Genomic DNA, 24,265 nt, shown 5'->3' on the forward strand with positions numbered 1-24,265 from the left:
TGATTTGCCCCTGTGGAGAAATTAATGCCTGTTTTATCTTTAATGACCACGTCCTCTGTCAGTCATGTTTCCAGACAGAACATCTCCTCCTGTTTTCTGTTATCAGTCAGATGTATCTTTGCTCTGGTCTTAAAAAAGTATCAGTATTTATTTCAATCTGTTTCACAGCCAGTCAAAAACTCCTCGCAGAGACTGTCATATGTTGCTTTTGTTTGGTTTTGATTGCTTTTGTTTGCTTTCCTGTCATATAGTTGTAGGTTCACCTTGCCTTTCAGCCCCGTTTATATTCTGTATTAGTTATAAGTTCCTGAAGACCTCCTTGTGTCTCTTGGTACCTTGTGTTGTGTTGTATTCCTTGTGTGTAGTTGTAGTCTAAGTTTCATGTTTTATTTTGTAGTTCTTGCTCCCTGTGTGTCTGGTTTAGTTTTACTCCCTGCCTTTGTGTTTCCCTACATTTTGATTGCACTGATTAGTTTCACCTGTGTCCACACCTGTTGCTCGTTACCCTGTGTGTATTTGGTTTCTCTGTTTCCCCTCTCCTGTAATACTTCAAGTTACTTGTTTTTCAACATTACATGTTTGGTCATCAACCAAGGGTCAATCATCAATCATGGCACACAAGAACAAAACTTTTAAAACAAAATGTTGAGTGTATGTAGAATCGTCACTGACATGTTTGGTTTATACTGAGTATTTGTTGACATGTGATGCAGTTTGAGCTGGTTTTTGGTTATTCGTAGAAACTACAGGGCAGATTTGATCGGTCAGATATCACTCATCCAGTACCTTTGTTTCCCGGGGTAGTTAGAGCTCTCATCCACAACGTGATCAAACTCAGTGCAGAAGTCATCAAGTTCCCCATATTCCCCAAAGGCTCCCCACTCCATGTTGACACACATCCGACCTTCCCCTCCCTCCACCAGTTCGATGTTCCGCATTTCCTCCATGTAGCAGGCATTGGTGCCTGTGCCTGAGTTTATTACAGTCGAGAAGTTATCACAAGCACAGTTATAAAAGATAACTTCAGGAAGTTCATGCATTTGTTTTGTTTTTTCATCCCACACTAAAACAAATATATTTTTAAACAACTCCAGGTCTTTTCACAGTCAAAGATGTTCATGCTTCATTTGCATGTAACAATGAGTCTGCTCTTTATGTCAAGTGTCTTCAGATAACATTGATCATTCATTAGTTATATTAATAATACAATTGCTTTCTGGATTGATTGATTGATTAAAAGAAGTAGCTGAGGGCAAACAGACTTACCAACAATGAGTCCCACTTCACATTGGGGGTCTTCATAGCCACATGTCATCATTGTCCCCACTGTGTCATTTACCACTGCCACAAAGTTCAAGTCAAACTCCTGGAAGCAGTGACAAACTGATGATGATTTTCATTTCCCAGCAAAACAATCAAAAAATATTAGATCTAAGGTGAAGAGCGATAGCTTCAAAAACTTGTTAAAAAGACTTAAAAGAAATATCGAACTGTGAACACACAGTAGGAGTCTGTGGGCTGGAAGACATGGAAGTCAACTTAACAGCAGATGCAAAGTGTAGAATATCTAAATATTAAATACACTGGCTGAATGCACCTTGGCTTCGTGTCTTCTTCGTCTTCTCTGGCATAAATATCATTTGACAAAGGAGGGACTTAAAATAACTCTAAAATACTCTTTTCTTTCCAGCCTCGACCATTTACTCCATGTCCTCCACTCCCCACATTTCCTGTCTCTCTTCAGCTGTCCTGTCCAATAAAAGGCAAACATTTTCAAATATATGACTTAAAAAATAAATAAAAAGTTACTTTGAAAAAAGGCACAATTATATAGATATATTTTCTTTTGTTGAGGCTCCAAAACGGCCGTGACTTGATTGGACTGACTTCTGTTCAGGACAGATTTTTACCAAGCAGCAACCTCCGGTCTCAAAATATGAAGCCCATGCACAAGTAAACTGTAGTTCATTGAGTGTCCACTTGAGGCTAGCTGCAGAAACACTTGAAACCGCATATACACCAGTTCAAAGCGACGATCTTTGCAGCAGAAATAAACACGTTTACTGCCTAGTTCAGAAAACAGCTTTGGTATGAAGAGCTAATTTCTTTATTGGCACACGCTGTCCGGGGGGTGAATTCATTTCTGAAGAGATGACGAGTTTTGCCCATTTAAGGACATGACTGACTTGATTGACAGGCAGGAACACTGTAGCTGTTGGCGAGGAGGCTCAATGCCCACCTCTTTAACTCACACTAGCCCGACAGAAGTTAGGTTGAGTTCAGCATTTTCAATATGGCTCCCGCCGATGATCGGCTTCAAAACAGCGCTTCTTTGTTTACATGTTTGTTGGTAAATGCATTTAATTTCATCCAAATGAATGCATGAATACAGATAACCTTTATTATTCTAATAGCTAATAAAAGTGTTGTGGTTAAATAGTGTTCAATGTGTTTTTTATGTCCCATTTATTCAAGGTTTAATGGAAAGACCCTAATAAGATCCTATCTTGCTTTAAAGTGAAGAGGATAGGGAAAGACTATTCTGGACAGACTTCAGGGTGAAGAAGATGACACCTAAATATGTGATGGCTGAATCAAAACATAAATCTCTGAGGAAACAAACATGATCAGTGTCACTTTTTCAGCTCAAGTCTGCACATCAAGAAGATGACTGCTCCTTTGAGTTCACAACAGAGAGACAGATCATTATCTTCCAGTCAGAGTACAAGTTGTCTGTAAACCATTGTTATTCAACTTATTATGTGTTTCAAGAGTGACTCACAGGCTGTGTCTCAGGAACAGTTCACATAAATACTGACCTGTCTGCGGCGGACAGCATCTTTGAGTAACATAATGACATCTTGCCCCTCACAGCCACTCGCCTTGAAACCCTTTGTCCACTTCAGAAGAATGCCCTTGAGGAAAAATAAAAAGGCCACCATTGATTTATGTTCAAGTGTGTGATTCACTGTGTACCAACAACACACGCCTTCCTATCTTAGCTCATTTTAACCCACTTTAAATAAAAAAATGTAATTTTTAATATATTTCTAATTTTCCTTTTCTTTTCTGTTTTATCATATTTGTCATTTTAATTGTGTTCTTTTGTGCCTGTCTGAATGTCTCCAATGCTTTTAATGTCTTAATGTAAAGCACATTGAGTTGCCCTCGTGTATGAAATGCGCTATACAAATAAAGCTGCCTTGCCTTGCCAAGCATCTGACTAACGTAACATACACACGAAGATCATGGCAAGGGCTGCTGTAACTAGATTTTCTCCTGTAATGGCACATTACTTCATCTTTGTAAACAACAGTCTTTAAGATATATGTGTTAATGTGACATACTGTTGTGTATAAATTTTGTATTGTGTTTAGTTGTTTGAAAATTAGATTGTATTGTGTGTTCTGAGATTCCTGCCCAGAGACCACAGATGTCAATTAGCTCCTTTAGCTGACTCTGACTCAGCAGTTGTGTTGTGCATGGTCCCTGTCAAATAAACTAACTAATAAACAAAGAATCATGATACAAGTTAATTACTTTAACTTGAAATTAAAATGTTGCATACCACCTTATTGTGGGAAATAGCGTTGTGCTATATTTATCCAAAATGAATGAACTCAATCTGATGTCTTCTAATGTAGTATTGTAAGTAACTTTGCATTTTATACAAATGTTCAGACAATTCACAAATATTACATTACATTGTTTCACTACATACGATATGAAAAGAAAAGTGAAATGATTGTTTTTGGTAAACCTGATCTTCTTGATGGCATAAACAGTGTTTTGGGTAATTTAGTGTCTCACTGTCACCCTTCTGTCAGGAACCCTGGTGTCATCATTGACAGTACTTTTCAGTTTGACAACAGATTTGCTCTGTTGTGAAGATGAGCTTCTTCCTGTTGAGACTTCTAGGCAAAGTAAAGGCCTACCTCCCTCTTCATGAGGACTATTGTAATTCTTTGTATGTTGGTGTTAATCAGTCGTCTCTTTGTCGCCTACAGCAGGTCCAAAATGCAGCTGCACGCCTGCTGACTGGGAGGAGACGGCGAGATCACATCACGCCTGTACTGGATTCCCTTCACTGGCTTCCTGTCAGTTTCAGGATCCAGTTCATGATTGTGTTGTTGGTTTTTAAAGTTTACATGGGTTGGCACCTCCATACCTGAGTGACTGTTTGCACCTGCATGCTCCAGCCAGAGCACTCAGGTCAACGCACCAGATGCTTTTAGATGTGCACTTCATTTATCTTCCATCACGATATTTCAACTCAATATGTATGAACCTGCTTTTCAATTTACCACTATATCTACCACAATTTATCACTTTCAGCCTTTCTACCTGTTTCCTGATACCCTCCAGAGACAAAACAAACACATCATACTTCACAGACACAGGCCAAGGTGAGTGCGTATTTGTACGAGTGTTTTCTTACTCATCTGTGATAATGGGTAGAGCCATAGAAGCAAAATGCCATAGCCTCATTCTAATATGATAAGAGCATTATATTTCTATTCAATCTTAAATGATGATGATATTTTTAAGTATATTGTAAAAAGGACGAAGAATGACACAGTTGATACAGCCCTGGTTGCTGTTGCTTTAATATCATGCACAGTTGAGGTTTAGGTTAATGTGTGGTTAAACGGGTCAGTTTAATAGGGTATCATTTGTATGATTGCCCACCCTGCTAAATTTGATTGACATTACATCAAACATTACCTGATCCAGTCTGCTTTGATGACAGGGGAAGGAGAAGGTAAATCCCAGAGGTAAGGATGCCCCTCTCATGCCTATGTAATCCAGAAAGTCAGCGATGCAGTCCACGATGTGATTGAAGAGCTGGCAGATATTGAAAATGGAAGAAAATGCAGAAGAAGTGCAGAGGTATACAGATATTACAGATAAAGGACTCTGTGATTTGTATTCTACAAATGTATGACCATAACCACTACTTCTGCAGTTTGATTCAATTATTCTCTGTTTAAGAAGCAGAAGCTGTTCAATCTGACATGAGGGCATTAATAAAGAAATGTTCTCTACAACATGCATATCATTTCAAATGTCACTGTTTGACTGCACAATCTTTTACAGAGCGGTGAGCCTCTCCACAGCTTTACATCACAAAGACTCAGCCTCACTGGGATGTTCTTTTTATACTCAAACATATGACTAACCTGTGTAAACAACCTTTGCAGCTTAAAGATTCTGAATCATATGTATTATTTTAATATTTCACAACTTTGCCCGCCGTATATTTGAAAAATGTTGCTAAACTAAAAACTCATTTTTGCTGTCTTTGTGCCATTTCTAATAAAAAACAGGATTTCATTGTGTTTCAAAATGTAACATCATGTTCCTATTTTCATTTTCCACACGGTTTAGACTAGCGATGTTAAAAATGAATTGAGTATTGATTAATTGATTGTTAAGAACTTACTGGAATAAGTTTTTTTGTTTATGGTTTTCTATCACGTGGAGCAAACATCATGTGGTTCCATATTTCGTTCATCTATCATGGAGGTGTTTTAGGTTTGAAGCATGTTTTGATGTGCATCAGCTGCTTGAAGGTGTTGCGCACAGCGGAGACACTCAGCTCGGGGCTGTGCTCCCGGCTGATAGCTGACTACGTACATATGCTTATTTTTCTCAATAAGAATGAAAAGGCGGATGTTGCAGTAAATCCACATGTTGAGGTCTGAGCCTTCACTTTATATGACTGTACATCCCCAGAGATTATCTTCTTGCATCTGCTCCACACCTTGATATTCAGCTTGTTTAACAATTTGTATGCCTCAATATGATCCATAACTATTCAATATTGTCAATAATATATATTGTGTAAATAAGGAACATTTGATTTAGGGGAAAAAATGCATTTGGCATTGTTCTTGAAATGTAAAATGCTGAAGTTTTTTGTGTGATTAATCAATAATTTATCGTTAAAATTTCCAAAGATTGATCACGGAGAATACTTAAAATTTACAACCCTAGTCCACACCTTGTTTTGAAAACAATCAAACTAGAATCCAATGCAATGTTCCACTGTTAAGCATCAAACCTCTTCTCATGTTGAATTAAGCTTTAATGTATGTGTGACTTTTCAACTGCAGTTTGCTTGTGACCAAAAACAACTTTGTTTTAGGATCAGATCAACTGATGACACATTATTTGTTGACTTGTTTTTTTAACTTTACAAACAAAGCAGTGCTCTCCTTCAGTGTCATCTTTTTTAGATTGTTAATAACGTATTCTGTAAATTATGAAGTGCCCAGATTGATGTTTTACCTCTTCCCCTGTGCTCTGCATGGTCTCCTGTGGGATACTGTAGATCTTCTGTTGCATGTCAACAGAATGCTTCTTTCCTTTTCGCACTTGCACCAGCAACACTCGGAAGCTGGAGCCCCCAAGATCCAAAGCCAAGAAGTCGCCGTGCTCTGAAGGGGACATAAAAGACGAGAATGACGAACGCTTACATCTACATGATGGACAATATGAAAACACTTCTCTGTAACATGGAAGGTGTGGGTTCTTTGAGGGTACCTGTTCCGTCTGGTGTGGATCTCACATAGGTGGGAAGCATCTTGACACTTGACTGCTCATGGGATTGCCTTGACAAACCTCGCACCATCGCTTCACTCATCCGATTCTTCACATCTAGGAGCTGCTCTCGACTCAAACGCAGGGTGTCAAGGATGCGCTGACGCTCGGCATTTTGAGCAGCAAGACGATACGCAACTGCTGTTACCATAGCAGCACCTTTACCGCTGCCACACTGAGACTGCAGAAAGCGTACATCACAGTCTGGCACGAGTCGCCGTACCATCTTGTGGAGCCTCCTGGAAAACCTAAAAATAGAAGATACATTAAGCTGTGACAAAATAAATCTGGGCTGTGTTGACCACCTCTGTGGTTCCTTTCCTTTTGCTTGGCTCAGCTAAGGCGCCAAACATGTAGGTGTCACGCCATCTCTCATGTCTGCTATAAGTCCTCCTTACTGCCCCTGTCACTCCTTCCTCACAGGAGCTCTCTGAAAGGCTTGTGAAAAACTTTTATCTACACCAGGATCTCCTCTTAACTTCAAGGGGAAGCTCTTACAACACATCATGAATCAAAGAATTTCATCCCTGGTACTCTTTGTAAACATGGCCGCTGGTCTCTTACTGCACGCCTCTCTCTGTTTCTTTCTGTGTCTGACCTGCTCACTATCTTCATGGTAAGTATGTTTTTGTACTTTCAGACTCAACTGGCATTTTAAAATTGTCCCTTAACTTATTTTAGCTTAACACTAAATCCTGGGCCTGCAGAGGATCTTTATTAGGTGCTTGGGTACTCATATTCCCAATGGCAATAGCTTTTAATTTATAAAGCATATTCCATCACATGTAGGTCTAATCTAAAATATAACTTCCAAAGAACATTATAATTTTACTGTATAGGAAAAAATACTGAATAAAGCAGCTTTAGATTCAAAGTCTACATTTAAAACTTCTACAGACCTGTTTGTATGTATGTTTGTTTTTTTCAGCTTTGCCTATTTTAAAACAAGTTGTAATGTTATTTGTGTTTCTTATCCAAAGAGCTTAACCAGAGTCAGGCCATAAAACTGTCATGTGCTGCTTTTGTTTTAGTTTTGATTGCCTTTGTCTTGTTAGATTTACCTTGTGCTTCAGGTTATATTCTATATTAGTTGTAAATTCCTTTAATCCTCCTTGTGTACCTTGTTTTATGTCAAGTCTTCCTCTGTGAGTTTGGTTACGTTTTCTCCAGAGCTTAACATGTTTCTCTTGCTTCTTGTGGATTTTGAAAAAAAAGTGTTTGTTTTTCTCTCAGGTTTTTCTTTCTTTTGTTATCAAATCTTAAATTTTTAGTCTGCACTTTGGGTCCTCCTCTTTTTGTTTCCCTTAAACGTGACAGAATGAACTGACCAAACTTTGAAAGCATCTAATTCTGGAGCCACCCTAAACAGATCATCAAAAACATAGGTTCAAAGGTTCATCACACAGGTAGGTGTGTAGGTGTGTGTTTGTGTGTGTGTGTGTGTGTGTGTGTGTGTGTGTGTGTTTGTTTGTGTTTGTTTGTCTGGATTACTTACTCGGTATGATTCTTGTAAACAGAGCCGTCCACTCCAATCGTGGTACGCAGCTTCTCAGCTGCTTTGTTGTCCCGGATCTGCCGCAGCACCGCCACCAGAGAAGCAGAACACAAGTGTGCAGCCCTTGTAGAAACAATCTCACACACCCTCTTAGTGGCAATGCAGTCCTCAAGTGAAGGGTCCAGGCCAAGGTCCCGAAGCACCTCTTCAGCCCTCAAAAGACTTTCATCTCTGCAGTTAAGGCACAAAAGCAATGCTTGACTAAGGTTGTGTAAGAAGAGCCCCTTTAAGAACAGAAAAGTATTTTCCGCTGGAGTACACATGGATGCTTAACAATGTAATGAAACACCACCAAAGAACCATGCATTGCACATAAAGCTGTTCTTCTTCAACAGAGCAATGAGAGCAAACAAACATGAAGACTTTGTCTTGAGAAGCATGTTAACAAACTCAATAGTCAGCAGCACAAACACAGCTCTGTAGTCATATCCTCCTACCGGCACATTTCTATTTGGCTGAGGAAGTTAAACACATGCGAATGGGGCTGCGATGTCATCGCTTTCAGAGGAACCATATTGTTTGTTTACATGCCATGGATGGGGGATGCCTTTTCATAAATTACACTCCATTTTCAAAAGTTTTCATTTACAGTCACCTGAAATACTGATTCTGTGTCAATGAACACCAAAATAATAGTTGAGCATTTTCTATTGCAAAAGGTTTCAGTGCAAACAGGGCCTCAGACTGTGGCTGTAGAATGTGATGAACAACAGACTGAGCAGTGATGAAGACTGAAGAATTTAACAGACATGCTGTCACGGCCTCAAGGCTGACCTTTCTATTGTTTGTCGTTTCCCCCTTTGTTGGCTTCTTGTTTCAAGTAGATGTGGGCGGAGCCTTCAGTGAGAGTTTGTCAGAGATGCAGCACACCACTCGGTCTCTCTGCCCTGGCCTGCTGACTGCCTTACACTTTTGTTTTTAGATTGAGTTGCTGGACCTCTACACATTTACATACTTACACTCAACACTGCATACAGCTGATTACCTCACACATTCACACTTTAAAAAATACATTATATATATTTGCAGAGTATGTGCGGTCTCCCTTCTTGAACATTGGATGGAGAAGTCGGTTATCCTAAAGGGGGCAGAGCTAAGTCCCTACTACAACCCATAGCTAGATTCAAAGTTTTTCACAACTCACAAGATCATACTCCTCACTCACTCTCCTCACAGTGAGCTCCTGTTTATTCCTGATCCCATAAAAACGGGTAGAGTCACAGAGTTTGGGGAGTCGTACAGAGATATGAGCAATGTCCCATATATTCCAAATGAATGAATCTCTGCTGGTCCATATGTCACACCACACGTCACCCAGAGATCTGCACACTGATTGTCTATCGCAGCGCGATGGATAAGCTGAATTTGCGTGTATTGCTCGATTCGTGCTCAATTTGCGCCGCCAGACCAACACATACAGTTTTTTGGTACAAATGCACACACATGCAGTGAACGTGCTTAGGGAGAGATGTCAGAGTGAGGATACTGCCGTCAACCAGTGCACCCAGAGCAGTTGGAGGTTCAGTGCCTTGCTCCAGTGCACCTCTGTAGTGCCCAGGCAAGTGAACCAGCACCTCTCCAGCCACCAGTCCACTTGCCAAACTTCATCCATACTGGGACTCGAACCGGCGACCTTTCGTGCCTATGGACTGAGCTACTGCCGCCCCCAAATACTATGTCCCTTATTTATACAGCCAATGAGGTGTTGGCATGGATTAGGAGTTGAAATTCACACTCTTCAAGTGACTTTGCATGATAAACAAAAAAAGCTATTCAACAAAGAAGGTGAAAAAATGTCCTTTTGTGATGACAAAAGTGTCCTGGTGGAACCTTGTTCAACTCTACGGGAGACGAATATTAAACCAAACACAGATTAAAAACACGTAATCAGTAATTGAGGACAGGCAAGATCCGCATGAGACTGTCAGAGCTGGAAAACATTGTAACTCTGGCAAAATCTCTTAAAGGACTGATTTCCAAGATATATACTTCACTACTTTATTCTGATTCTTCAGGCTATGACCCTCTGAAGTCGTTATGGGAGCGCGACCTGGAGGTGACATTTAATCATGTGGACTGGGACAAAATTTGTAGCAGGTTTTTTCCTAAATGTACCTCAATCTCTATTCATGAACAGAACTTTAAATTTTTTCACCGAACCTATTACACACCGGTTCGCCTCCAGAGAATGTACCCTGACACTTCCAATCTTTGTTCTAAATGTAATATACATAAAGGTACAGTTATCCATTTGTTTTGGTCTTGTGACCGCATTCAAACTTTCTGGAGGGAGGTTCACTCTGTGATCCAGAAGGTGATTGGTAAACAGCTTTCGCTGACTCCTTCTTTCTGTCTACTTAACCACGCTCCAGACAATTCCTTCGACTCGGACACTACATCTCTGTTGACAATTCTTTTGTTTCTGGCTAAAAAATGTATCTTACTGCGGTGGTCTACTCCCCAGGCCCCTTCAGTTGACATGTGGATATCACAAATCTCTGCTCTTATTCCTCTCGAGAAGTTGACTCATGACCTTAATCAAAAACCAGACAAGTTCTGGAGGATCTGGAAACCACTGCATTCCTTCTTGCTGAAGACATAACCTATCATATGTGCCTGGAGGATAAGGAATGTTTGCCCTTTCATTTATTTCTTATATGTGCTCTATGTTTACCTGTCTCCTGTCGTCTTTTCATTTACTTATTTGTCTTGTGTATATGTACAGCGCAGCGCTCTTTGTTAGTTTGGGGTGGGACTTTTTATGTTTTCTATGTGTTTTGCTTTATTTTGTTACAATGTTTGTGTTTATAAAATTGAAAAATCAATAAAAAAGAGTATTATAAAAAAAAAATAACTCATGTAGTTGATCAGATATCAGGTTCAGGGTTGTATCAAGTGTTAAAATGGTCAACTTTTCCCTCTTTTAACACTTTTGCTAGTGTAATATCTTATGTTAAGTGATTCAGCCTGTCCCTGCTAAAAAGTCAAAATAAAACATTCTTGATGTGAAAAAAAAATTAAAAAAAACAAAAACACGTAATCACCGAATCTGAGTCTGATTGAAGAGCTGGTAGATATTGAAAGTGGAAGCAAATGCAGAAGAAATGCAGAGTCTGTGATTTGTATTCTAGAAACGTATGACCATAACGACTACTTCTGCAGTTGCCTGTTTGAGAAGCAGAAGCTGTTCAATCTGACATGAGGGCATTATTATCAAAGTGTTCTCTATAAGATGCATATAATTTCAAATGTCACTGTTTGACAGCACAATCTGTTTCAGAGCGATGAGCCTCTGCACAGCTTTACATCACAAAGACTCAGCCTCACTGGGATGTTCTATTTATACCCAAACATATGACTAACCTGTGTAAAGTCAACCTTTGCAGCTTAAAGATTCTGAATCATATGTATTATTTTAATATTTCACAACTTTGACAGCCGTATATTTAAAAAATGTTGCTGAACTCTGAATGCTGAAAGTCAACAGACTCCAAGTAAAACCACACAACTGCTGCTGTAATTTAAAAACACATTCTCAGCCTGTCTCATAGATGACAGTGGAGAACAAAGTTTTAGTGACTGATGCAGCCTGCAGAGTATTCTTATTTATGCCTTATGATGCCAGGTCCAAGTAAAGCTCATAAGATTTCACTGAAGCATTGGACACTTTTCCCACATACACACACAGACTTACTTGTCAGAGTCAATGTTATAGATGTAGCTGGTTTTGAAGCGTCCAGTTGTAAGGAGCTGTGCTGTAGTCTTGCCTTGAAACAGCAGCTTGTCTTTGGTCATCTTCACCAGGATGAGACGCACCATCTCCCCCATGTACATGCCGCTGATCATCTTCTCAAACCTGCAAGCAAATATGAAAAAAGACAAACAAACATTTTGATTACATCCTTGTTTTTAATAAAATAGATCCTTCTGCTCATTGTGCTCGAACTTAATCAAAGCTTTTAGGCTTGGTAAAAAGAGGAAACCTGTGAGAATACATCCACTCTAGAGATAGACCGATATGTTTATTTCAGAGCCGTTACCGTTACCGATAATTAGCAGTCAAGGAGGCCGATAACCGATATTTGTAGCCGATATTTATGTGGAAGAGCACATCTATGTTCGGGCCGTAAATAGTGCAAAAATGAACTGACTTTCTGGCAGCAAATTTAAGTGCTGAAAAAATCCAAGTGGAGCGTACACCTAAACAGAAGTAAGGGCTTGGGTTCATAGACTGTAAATAAAAATGGACAGTGTTGCTCCGCCTCTTCCCGTTGTACGGTTCTGAAGCCAAAAAATCCCGCTCCTGGGCGCCGCCATTGTGCAGCCAGAGCCTGTGAAGCCACTGTAATAAGCTCTACCCTACAGCGTGACGTCACGAGACGCTGTGTGTCCTTTGAAGTTTCCCTCTACGGCGGCTGTGAATCAAAGGAAACCCGGAAGTAAAACCCCGTCTTTTCAACTCTAATAACTAACGAAAAAGAAACTTTTCAGGAAAAAGATGCCTTGAACACAAAACAGTCACATACTAACTACATATCACCACAGCATACGGATGTGAGAAACATTCGTACAACTTGTATTCATTTTTTAAAGTTTGACTGACGGATTTTTTGACCTATACTGCAGCCAGCCACCAGGGGGCAGTCACACTGCTGAAAGCCTCACCACCAGCCACCGGAACCTCTCCCTTGCTCGGGTTGGAATCTTTCAAAATACGCGAAATCAAGTGGCAGAAATGACACCGTCTGCAGAAACGGTAGCCTAGCTTCCGTTCCATTTCTCCCTGCAGTTTCTCATTGGCTGATACCCATGCAGTGGCTCTGTGTGTAACCAATCAGATGGTGCTGTGAGTGGAACAATGCTGGAGATAGAGAAGTGACAGCAGACAGAGAGGGGTGGCTGTATCAGAGCCAAAATAACCCAGTTTTAAATTGATCTCTTGTCGGCAGTTGGATTTTTAAAAAGGCCGATGCCGATATGCGTCAAAATGCTGAATATCGGCGCCAATAATCGACCTGGTAGATAATCGGTCTATCCCTAATCCACTCTCAGCACTGTGGTCAACATGTCAACAGCTTCATGACAGACTGGCAACAAACTTTGTCTGTTGTGCAACACACAACATCTCACAGAGCATCAATCAGCACAGAGGAGCTAGAGGGCACAGAGTTAATGCCTTTCGCCTTTCATTTCTTTCAATAACACATTGACAGTTTCATTGATTATGTACCGACCTGCCATTCCCAAAGAGTGAGTAGAACCCTACATACGATAATAAAATCACTACATGGTATGCTAATTATCAATGCTTTGGTTTGCATTGCCTCTGCACACTGCTGGGGTATATTGTGTTTGTCAGTAATTGCATTGCAGCTCTTGATTAAAGTTGTTATCCACTTTTATAATGGATGCTAAGAAAGCCTGCAAGTATGTGATAGTATGAGGGAAGTAACATTTAAAGACATTGTAAGACGAAGTGTTGCTTCAGAGATAAGCAGGTCAGGCAAACTAAACCTATAAATCAATCAACGTAGTCCATCCATGAACGAAGCGTTATAAAACTGCTTTAAAAGTCATCTTGTCTTTGAATTAGAGCCATCTGAAACCTTGGAATAAAAACTGTCCATCAGTGGATAAAACTAAAAGTACTATCTACAGTACGGGACCTGGCCTTTAAGTGTTTGAAGGGTGAGGAGACAGATGTCAAGCTCCCTTCTGAATTTCACAGGGAGCTTGAAACAGTCTCTTCTCTTAGTTCTCATCAGTGGAATACACACAGTGCTTTAAGTGAGCTCTAGATTGTAAACATGGTCAGTCTGATAACTGTATAAGAAACTGTAAAGTGGAGATGGGACATGATTTTTGAATGCTGGAATATTCGTTCACTTACTAAAAATCGAAGAGTCAAAACGAATATTATCTAATTTTAAAAGTATAATTTTACTCGTTTTCATCTGGTGCCTGGTTGTAATACGGTATTCCCTCAAGACGGTGACTGTAGAGCATCTTGATGATGTTTGCTAACTGCATTAATTGACAGTAGGACAAGAATGCTAACTGCTTTAAATATCTAAAGAGGAAGAAAACATGAGCGGCAGTCGCTGGAAATACGTGTGCAGTGGTGTGAGATGCAGAGAAAATCAAAGAGACTGAGCGTGGCTGTTAATGTTAACAAACACGCCACGCTGCTGCGTCACAGAAACACCGACATGAAGGTCGAGACAGACGCTGCCAGTGACCGCTACTAGCAGCACCTCGTCCCGGTGCTGGTTAACGGGACTGTCACACAAATGGACCGTTAACGAGACAAGTGTCTCGCGGAGTGTTTACTATTACTGTCAGCACCTGCAGCACATTAAGTGAAGAGATGTGTGAGTCACTGTTGTCTCTACTGAAACATACCTCTATCACAGAGCCTTCCCGGATTTTATCTGAATCTTATTTTATTTCATTTTAACCTTCTTGAAAAAATTTTTTTTAAATAATTGTATTCCTTTAGAGTTCGTTTAGGGGAACTTTATGTCTTTTAAAATATGTTTTATTTCTTTATCTTGACTCGTGGGTTTTTATTAACTGCCTGTTTTATTTTGCTGCCCATGTAAAGCACTTTGTAACTCAGTTTTGAAAAGTGCTGTATAAATACAATTATTATTATTATTATCATTACATAACATTTCAAACCCGCAGTCAGAGGGCTGGAGCCTTTGAATACAGACTTAAAGATTCAAATCAATAACACTGGGATCGTATGAATGATCACTCAATTAATATACATGAAATCACACTACTTTAGGAGTCACAAAAGGAAGTTCTAAAGACATTTTGCACTGTAAATAGCAAAGCATCATATCAACTCACTCTAGCACAGCTAAGAAGGGAAACCCTACAACACTGGTTAAACTTGAGTTCATCAACTGCTTCTCAAAGATGCAGATCCATTATTCCCACCAAAGAAAATTAAGCATAAAATACATCAATGTTGGCAATTAATTCACTGCCACAAGCATGTATGATATGGATTTATGATCGATGTTGAGACAGTGAAAGGGGAAAGCAGAGGTGTTTTTTTGTTGATGTTTGACCATTTAATGAGTTGAAATGTTAGAGACTTCCACAAACATATTTTAAAAAAAGGTTGCAGCTTATGATTTCAGTTGGGAGTTTTTAAAGTCTGATTTTATTCTAGTCTTCATTCAAACTGAATCAAAATATTTGACAATACAGGTGAAGATGTTTTCTTTTGCTTTCAGAGGAGGCTCACTGTGAACAGCTGGGTAATGGAGGACTGGGCAGCCTCTTAAAAAAACTACAACATCTTCAATTGACTGAGCGACTGTGTTTGAATCTTGTCTTAAGTCCCACACCAGATCAAAACTCTGCTGACAACTACAATAATTCTGCAGCTTCACTAGGTCACACAGACTCCTCGGGTCAACACCAAGGCAGATAAACACTGCTCTGGGAAATCTACGGGGCAACAACCCTGAGGAGTATCAATATAAAAAACTATTTATCTCTTTGAAGCAAGTCAATTTCACTGAGACTGGAAAATACTGTTGAAAACTTAATACATCTAGACTACAGTGGGACTTATGTAACTATGTGCAACGCTGATATACACAACTAGAGAGCAGATCAAATCAAACTTGCACAGGAGGGAGAGGCATCTGTCTGCTTTCACCACAGATCACAGAGGTGAGTGCAGCATGACGAAGATGTTGTCCAGTGAAAAACAGAAAAAAAGGAAATGTTCATTATTCAAAATCAAGCATAACAGAGGATATTAATTGCAAGGAACCTTGGCATTTGGTTTGATAGCAACCTTAACTTTGAAAACCATCTCACAAAACTTCTAGTCATGTTTTTATCATCCTAGAAGTGTTTCAAAAATGCTATCTTTTTTAACTTTTAAAGACACTGAGATGATTTGACATGCTTTTATATCAACATGGCTAGATTACTGCAACAACCTTTTTACCTGTCTTAAAAAATCCCTCAACAGACTGCAGATAGTACAGAACTCAGCTGCCTGGGGTTTTATCTGGAACAAAGAAATATCCCGCCTGTTTTAGCTTCTCTACATTGGCTGCCAGTACGTTTTACAATTGATTTTAAGATTTTATTGGTTTCTTTTAAAGCTCTGCACAGTCTCGGCCCAAGTTTTATCTCTGACCTTTTAACATCATACACTCCAGTGTGCAATCTGCGATCCTCGGACAAAGAGCTGCTTTTGGTCCCAAAAGCTTGTCTGAAAACCCCACAGCTGCGGAAATGAACTGCCGGAGGACATTAGGTTGGCGGTCTCTGTGCTCTCTTTTAAGTCATTGCTCACAACGTACTTTCATCGGAGAGCATTTCCTGATTTTATTTGATCAAAGTGTATTACACAAGGTCCTGCTTTTATTTTGTTTTTATTTTATTTTTATGATTCTAAGTTATTTTGATAGTTATGATACTTGCACTAATTGTATGGTCTTTTAAAATGTTCTTTATTTTGCACATGTCCTTTGAGGCATTGTAAAGCACCTTGTAACATAGTTTTTGAAAAGTGCTCTATAAATAGAGATTTGTATTATTATTTTATTATCATTATTATCATTATAATCATTATTATTATTATTACAATTATTATTATTATTATTACCATTATTATTATTATAATTGTTGTTATTATTATTATTATTGTTATATTATTATAATTAAAGATCCGTGATCAACAGTGATTGAAACATGAGCAGACATTAAAGAGGGTTTGACTAAGAAACGATCTGACACACGCCTTCAACACTAAATTAATTATCAAATGTATTAAATAAATTGTATGTATATACTAAACTGAGTGTGTAGCATGACCAAAAAATAACACAAGTAGAAAAATTGAATTTCCCCCATGGGGATTAATAAAGTACGTTTCTTCTTCTTCTTCTCTCTTCTCTCATGTGAAGCATCAACTTGTAGTTAATCTCAAAGTAACTTACAGCTGCTTGCCAGGGTTGAAAGAGCCGGCGTCTATTTCACGGTCAATATCAGTGCGTAGATCCTCCAGGGCTCCATCATCTCCAAAAGCCCCCCACTCTGTGTTCACACACATCCGGCCCTCGTCTCCATCCAGCAGCTCCAGATTCCTCATCTGCTCCATGTAACAGGCGTTGGTCCCGGTTCCTTCAGGGGAGGGATTAAACATTAGTGTTTTTCATCTAAATTGAAGACATGAATGCCAAAAAAATAAGTTTCTGTATGTGAATCAGTCATGTTTGTATCAGTGTTGTTTTTGGCAGCTATCTTAGTTTTAGTCTTAGTCTTATGGACCAAAATGCTCATTAGTTTTAGTCACATTTTAGTCATTTCTAAGTGTGATAGTTTTAGTGCAGTTTTAGTCAGTTTTAGTAAAAAAGGATTAGTCTTTTAACAAATTAATTACTGGAAATTGTATCAAATCTCATATTGTTTATTGTTATAAATAAACAATATCAGATGTATTATACACAAATTCCCAAATTGTTCTTTCTCATAGGCTAGGCTTATGTTAAAGGGGACATATCACGCTTTTTTCATCAATATATATTGGTCTAAGAGGTCCCCAAAACATGTCTTTAAAGTTTATGCTCAAAAAAACACTTTGAAATCAGATTTTGGCATGCCTGAAAAGCATGCCTCTTCTTCATTCCTCATCAGAACACTCTGTTTTCCCTCTGACCACGCCCCCTCCGGAAGTGGATGTGCCTCGGCTCTCCAGCACGTTGATCTAATGTTTACATGTTGGCTGAATATACAGGGCTGCTCAGAGATCGCGTTACTTCAACCCTCTGAATCTGATCCTGACGGAGAGGCGCCTGTAGCAGGACCTTTCTGAACGATTGGTCATAGATTTAGTATTTCTTGTTGTTTTATTTATCAGTATGTAGACGTGTGTCTTGGTACACAGCTACGAACATGTAGCTATGTGGCTATGCTAACTAGCGCTAGCACTTATCCATGATAAATAAAAATCATCCACTAGATCTTCAAATCTGCAGACGTGGGGAGTAAAACAGACCTCTGCCAGAAAGGCAGCGGGACCTTTCTGAAGGATTGGTCACAGATTTAGTGTTTCTTGTTGTTTTATTTGTCAGTATGTCGACGTGTGTCTTGGTACACAGCTACAGCTACAGCTATGAACATGTAGCTATGTAGCTATGCTAACTAGCGCTAGCACTTATCCATGATAAATAAAAATCCTCCACTAGATCTTCAAATCTGCAGACGTGGGGAGTAAAACCGACCTTTGTGTTTATTAAGACAGCCTACAACTAGCATGCCTCCCTCCTAAGCTCCTTGTTAGCACACATTTGTGCAGGGAATGAAAAACGGAGGAGGGATTCAGTATTATTTTATACAGTCTATGGGCTGAACAAGCTCCGAGCTCTGACTTTGTGACAGACTGGATATTGTTGTTACGTAACAAAAACACGGAAGTCTGAAACGGCTCGTTTCACACACATTTACAGAAAGGTGTAGAAATCAAAACAGGGGCAGAATGGATTTTTTTCATTCTCGGGGGGTTTGTAGACATGCCAGGGACACATATTTCAGGTAGAGAACCATTAAAAAGTCCATTTTGCATGATATGTCACCTTTAAGATAAAGGCAAATGAAGCATGAATTAATATAAAAGACGGTTTATTTATCTACTTCAATTACAGTTGTAAGCTTACTAAATACTTTGACTTGCAGTCTTGTAAGCGTTCACCACAACTATTTAACAAATTCTGCCAAACAAGTGTTTTAAGTTTAAAGCATGTTTCGATGTGAATCAGCTGACTGCGCACAGAGGAGACGCTCAGCTGGCGGGCTTGTGGTTTTACCTCGTGAGGTAGAAACAGTAGCAAGGCAGGTTCTGCACAATACCTGACGTTGCACAGCATCCTCTTGTTTACGGCAGATTACTCGCACAATAGGCAGAAATGTCATGCATTTGAAACATCTTGACAGACCACTTACTAACATTTTAGTCCAGTCTCGTCTCGTCAACGAAAACTCACACACGTCTCGTCATGTTTTAGTCATCAAAGAGCCATGTTTAGCTCATCACTGTCTCGTTATCGTCATGAAAAAAAGGGGCGTCAACGAAATAATTTCGTCATCGTCATCGTTGACGAACACAACACTGGTTTGTATCACATGTGCTACCCTTTCAAGCTGTTACCCTCTCCTATGAAGGAAAAACGTACTCAGGAACCAGAAGTCCCACCAGAGTCTACCCTTTTATTTGAATATTTATACTCCTGGTTTTTGTCATTTTAAATATTTCCCTCCTCAAGTTTGAATCCATTTCTGTACTGACTTGTATAACTAACTTCCTGTGACAAACATGCAGCTTTCATAGCAGCAAAACCCTTGAAACTCAAAATCAGCTGGACAGGTGCGTTTGTGTTGGTCTAACGCTGGAACAGGAGGGGTCCAAATCAATGAAAGTTTAACCCTCTAGGGACCCACGATTATTTACATTCCCTGTACAGGGGCTCCCAATCTTTACTCCCACAAATTCTAGTCTCTCTTAAAGGGCCGGGAAATCAATTGTTCTTCAATTTCTAATACCATTTTGGCTTCTCACAGTCATGACAATATGATAATCTAGAATAAACTATTACTGTGTCATCTGCCATGCAGCCCTCTTTTAGTCCCACATGCAGTGAATGGAGCCCACTCTCCCTTTCATCCTTCATAGCAAGGCATGTGCTCTGACCCTCTTCTCACAAATCAACACACAATAAAGCACTGAATTACAAAAATGTCATTTTGAGCGGAAGCAGGCCTGTAGTCATCAAGTCAGAGGTTTTCAGAGGACCATAAGGACAACATGGATGAGGAAAGGAGGAGGATAATCCTAGATTCAGTGATTAATGCTGGAAAACCTCGGTCACATGACTCCAGCTCTCCGGCGGTCATGCTCCGTGCTGCGTTCCGAAAAATGAATGAACACCGAGCCGGACTGCAGCGGATGGGAGACCAGACACGGATCTAGTGGAAGTCCCTTGTCACAGAAAAGGTAAGATGTATTTTTTCACTCTTTCATTTTAATTTATTTTGTTTTTCAAAGTGTTTGAGATGTTTCAGTGTTGAAACTGTGGAATCATGTTTGATCGTCTCAATATCGATCAAAATAATCGTGATTATGATGTTTGTCATTTGAGCTTACCCTCTGATGTGAAATCTGTACCAATCCAGAAACACAGACGCATTAGCAAAGTTCTACAATTCAAACTTGCTAATCTCATTCAAAATTCTTTCAAATGTTTCTCTTCATCCTCATCAATGCCATTATTTCTACCATTCTTAGGTTTGCCGTTGATATTTCCATCAACACATCAATCAGGGTGCAGATTTCACTCAAATGGAAGAGAAGCCACCCAATTTACGGAGGTCACACTGGTCATAGGCTATTGGTAATTGATAACCAATCCTGACATGATCTGGTGCGTGTCAACCCCATCCTCTCCCCACATTTATCCCATCTATGAAAAATGAAAATCACAGTATCGACAAGTAAGGGGCTTCATTACCATGGAAATAATCAACTCAAGGATCACCACAAGGATCACCTCAATCGATACTGAATTGGAAAAAAAATTGTAATGCACAGATGAATGGATTTTTTTATTCAGCCCTTGGCACAAAGGCACAAAGGCCCAATGAACCTTTTGATGACCAGGAAGTTTCTGGAAATCATTTGTATGTGGCCTTCACAGTCACCATATCTTAACTATACTGAACACTAGGGGTGACCCAAAATGGTCGAATATTCGACGATTCGTTCTAACGAGCCTTAATCGACTGCCAATCTCGTAGTCGAATATTTGCATATGAAATGTGGATCATTCCATTCAAACCATGGGGGTGCTCAATGTCTAATTTTACATTATTTTCCTGTTTCACGTAAAAATAGTGTCTCATTTAGCCTATTTTAATATAAATGTAGACTTATTTAATGTAATTCTGAGAACAGGTCTTGAAGTGTTAAATCTCCTTAAAGTGGTAATTAAATCTCCCCTGGTAATTAAAGGTGGACCATTTAGCGGGGACCTGTGGAGCAGACGTACCTCAGCTGGCCTTTTAATCTTTCTACGTTAATGGTAGCTCAAAATGTCAGGAAATAAAACTTCAGATGATCCTAAAAAATAGTGATGAAGATGAGGAGCAGCTTCATGAAGAGGGCTGTGAGATCAAGGATTACTGGACCACACAAAAACTGTACGGGGCCAAAAGAACAAGGAGGAATACCCAAAGCTGTCCGACGCCTCAAAAACAATCCACAGCATCCCATCCACCTCAACGCCATCAGAGAGGATATTCTCAAAGACAGGATTTACAGTCAACAAAGCAAGGAGCGCACCTCTGCCCGTAAACACGATGGTTTTTCTCACGTACAATGTGAAAAGACTCAAGCGGACAAAGACGCGATGAAAGACTGTTTTAAAAGGTTCTGTTAAAAGATTTAAAAACCCTTTAGCTGGTTCAGGTTTGATTTTGAACATTATACAAATGTTTAGGCTTTAGTTGGACGAACTACCCTCCGCAGCGCTGCTCTCCGCTGTGTGAACACTGTTTACATATCTCCTGATTCCTTATTCTATAACGGCGCATTGTTCCATGTTTAACGGATGGTGGCCTTATTTAAGTTTTCTCTCCATCACCTCATTGTTTTTGCAATATAGATTTAAAAAGTTAAGTTTTATGCTTATAATATTCTGTTGTCCCTTTTACTTTAAGCTATGAGTCTCTTAATTGTAAAGGGTTATGCGTAATATTGTCATGCGGTCACCATCATGCAGACTTTGGGTCAATAAGGAAAAACAACAAACATTTGAATATTCGTCGACTATGGGCAAAATCTGATTAATCAGACTCGACTAAGCAAATCCTTAGTCGGTCTCACCCCTACTGAACACCCATGGGAGATTTGGGTTTGAAAAATTATGTTAGCTTGTAGTCTTTTTGGAATTGTTTAGATTAAAGCTGGGGTTGGTAGTCACGTAAAACTAGCATGAATTTGAATGTAGCATTTCCCTCGGACTCCATCTAACCCCTCCCCCCTCCCCTCGGAGCTCCTCCAAAACGACGCCCCCGCTCACATGCACAAGCACCGCTGATTCATGACCATATGATCGTGACTGATTCAAAACCGGTCCTTAGCACATCGTTTGTGTTTTGAACTACGTCAACTCATGTCTCACTCAGCGGTAAGAAAACATCAAAACATTATCATAGTGAAAGTAAAAAAATAGGGATGCACCGATCCAATCCTGGTATCCGATATCGGCTAGATCGGACTCAAAAAGCTAGATCGGATATCGTTGACAAAGGGCCGATATATAGTGCCGATCCATATGGCAGATCTATTCATCTCAGTTCTATGCTTTTCTGTGTTTACAACAGCCATGTGCGTCTCCTACGTCATCAGCGCCGGCCAGTCTGTGCATTTACCCCGGAGGAGCATGATGACAGATAACTATAGAGGCTCTGCAGTTTAAGTGCATGCTTCTTTTGCTAACAACTCCTCCAGAAACTTGCAACATGTGCAGCAGTAATGTTTCGACGAATGGCAGTCGCACTGAAAAGTATAATGGGGGCCAAAAGGAAGAAGTTTACGTCAGCTGTAGCCTACTGCAAAGAAGCAAGAAACCTTCTATTACACATTGGAAGGATTACACCTGCTGTGGGCGGACAGGATACAGGAGAGCAAGCCTGAACACAATGGGGAGGAAGGCCAGCTTAGTCCTGGACCCTGTGGAGGTGGTGGCTGACTGGAGAAGTATGGCCAAGCTGTTGTCTTTGATGAACTTTTTCCATATATATTCTTGTTGAAATTATTCTTTTTGTTTGCTGATGTAACTCCATGAATTTCCCCATTGTGGGACGAATAAAGGAGTATCTTATCTTATTTAAGCTCAACGTGTTCACGAATCGGGGCGGGCAGAACGGCAGGACGGGATTTGATTAGTTTCATAAAACTGGACCCTAATGGCAGGGATTGGTTGATGTTTTCTCAGATTTACTCCGGCTGTAGATAGCGGCTTTTTTCTCTCTTTTTTAAGAGCACATTATGTATTGATTGCCATCGGGACATAAAGATCATTTTAACCAGTATAACAAGAAGTGTATCTAAATCTGACTACCAAACCCAGCTTTAAATGTCAGCACCAGTATTAAGTCTGACAGAAAGGGTTCAAAGTCCTTCACTGTGGTATTTGTATCCGTTCAGTCACAAGTGACTCACCCACTATGAGTCCAATCTCACAGAGATGATCATCATAGCCACAGGTCATCATGGTTCCAACCGTGTCGTTGATCACAGCTAAAATGTCAACTTTGAAGTCCTGCAAGAAGATGTTATTGTACAGTTACTACAGGCTTTAAAAACACGTAAACTTCCGATTCACAAAAATATTTTCACACAGTATGTTTCTCATGCCTTCAAGTCCCTACACTACTCATGCAGGTTGAAAGCATAAAGTAACATCTGCATTACATTCCTGTGTGGATGCAGTCGTATTTGTAAGAACGCTGCCTGCAAGCAAAAGGTGCATAGTCCACCTTTTAGAGTTACTGACTGAAAGCTGGAAGGTCACAGAAAATCGATACATTTTGACAATGAACATCTGCCCGTCTCCCAGCACTCTCCATATATCAAGTTTATTGACTGGTTACTGCTGCATCCATCTTTTCTGTATGCCAGATGTGTTTTGAGGCAGAACTGTTACTTTCATCACTTATAATAAGAAAGATGTGCCAATACAGCTTTGAGCGAGCAGATGGCTCTCATCAATTCAGTCCAATACCTTCTTGCTTAAAGTGACTGTCAGGAATGATGAGGGCAGCTTGCGTGAGCCTTTGCTCTCATTGCTACTCCTGCTCTGTCCATGGAAAACTGAAGCAAAGGCTCTCTGACAGGATGCTGCAAATCCCCCTGATGGACACTCGCACAGGAATTAAGAAATAACCAGTGGTGGACAAAGTACACAGCTTCATTACTTAAGTCAAAGTATAGATCCTCCTGGTCAAACATTACTCTAATACAAGGGAAAGTTGTTCTGTCAAATTATTACTGGAGTTAAAGTCCCGGAGCAC

General features: G+C 39.8%; 1 protein-coding gene across 1 annotated transcript in view; it reads right to left on the reverse strand.

Annotated features, from left to right (window-relative positions):
- Nucleotides 1-24,265, reverse strand: part of hk2 (hexokinase 2) — a 52,952-nt gene that overhangs the window by 6,477 nt on the left and 22,210 nt on the right. Inside the window, exons 6-15 of the mRNA XM_034692008.1 lie at nucleotides 23,415-23,514; nucleotides 17,137-17,320; nucleotides 11,853-12,014; nucleotides 8,099-8,329; nucleotides 6,547-6,851; nucleotides 6,292-6,440; nucleotides 4,726-4,845; nucleotides 2,820-2,915; nucleotides 1,267-1,366; nucleotides 787-970 (exon numbers count right to left, since the gene is read on the reverse strand). Of these exons, the coding sequence (XP_034547899.1) occupies nucleotides 787-970; nucleotides 1,267-1,366; nucleotides 2,820-2,915; nucleotides 4,726-4,845; nucleotides 6,292-6,440; nucleotides 6,547-6,851; nucleotides 8,099-8,329; nucleotides 11,853-12,014; nucleotides 17,137-17,320; nucleotides 23,415-23,514 (1,631 nt within the window). The remainder of the gene's footprint in view (nucleotides 1-786; nucleotides 971-1,266; nucleotides 1,367-2,819; nucleotides 2,916-4,725; nucleotides 4,846-6,291; nucleotides 6,441-6,546; nucleotides 6,852-8,098; nucleotides 8,330-11,852; nucleotides 12,015-17,136; nucleotides 17,321-23,414; nucleotides 23,515-24,265) is intronic.

Source organism: Notolabrus celidotus, chromosome 9 (assembly GCF_009762535.1).
Source record: "Notolabrus celidotus isolate fNotCel1 chromosome 9, fNotCel1.pri, whole genome shotgun sequence".
Taxonomy (NCBI): domain Eukaryota; kingdom Metazoa; phylum Chordata; class Actinopteri; order Labriformes; family Labridae; genus Notolabrus; species Notolabrus celidotus.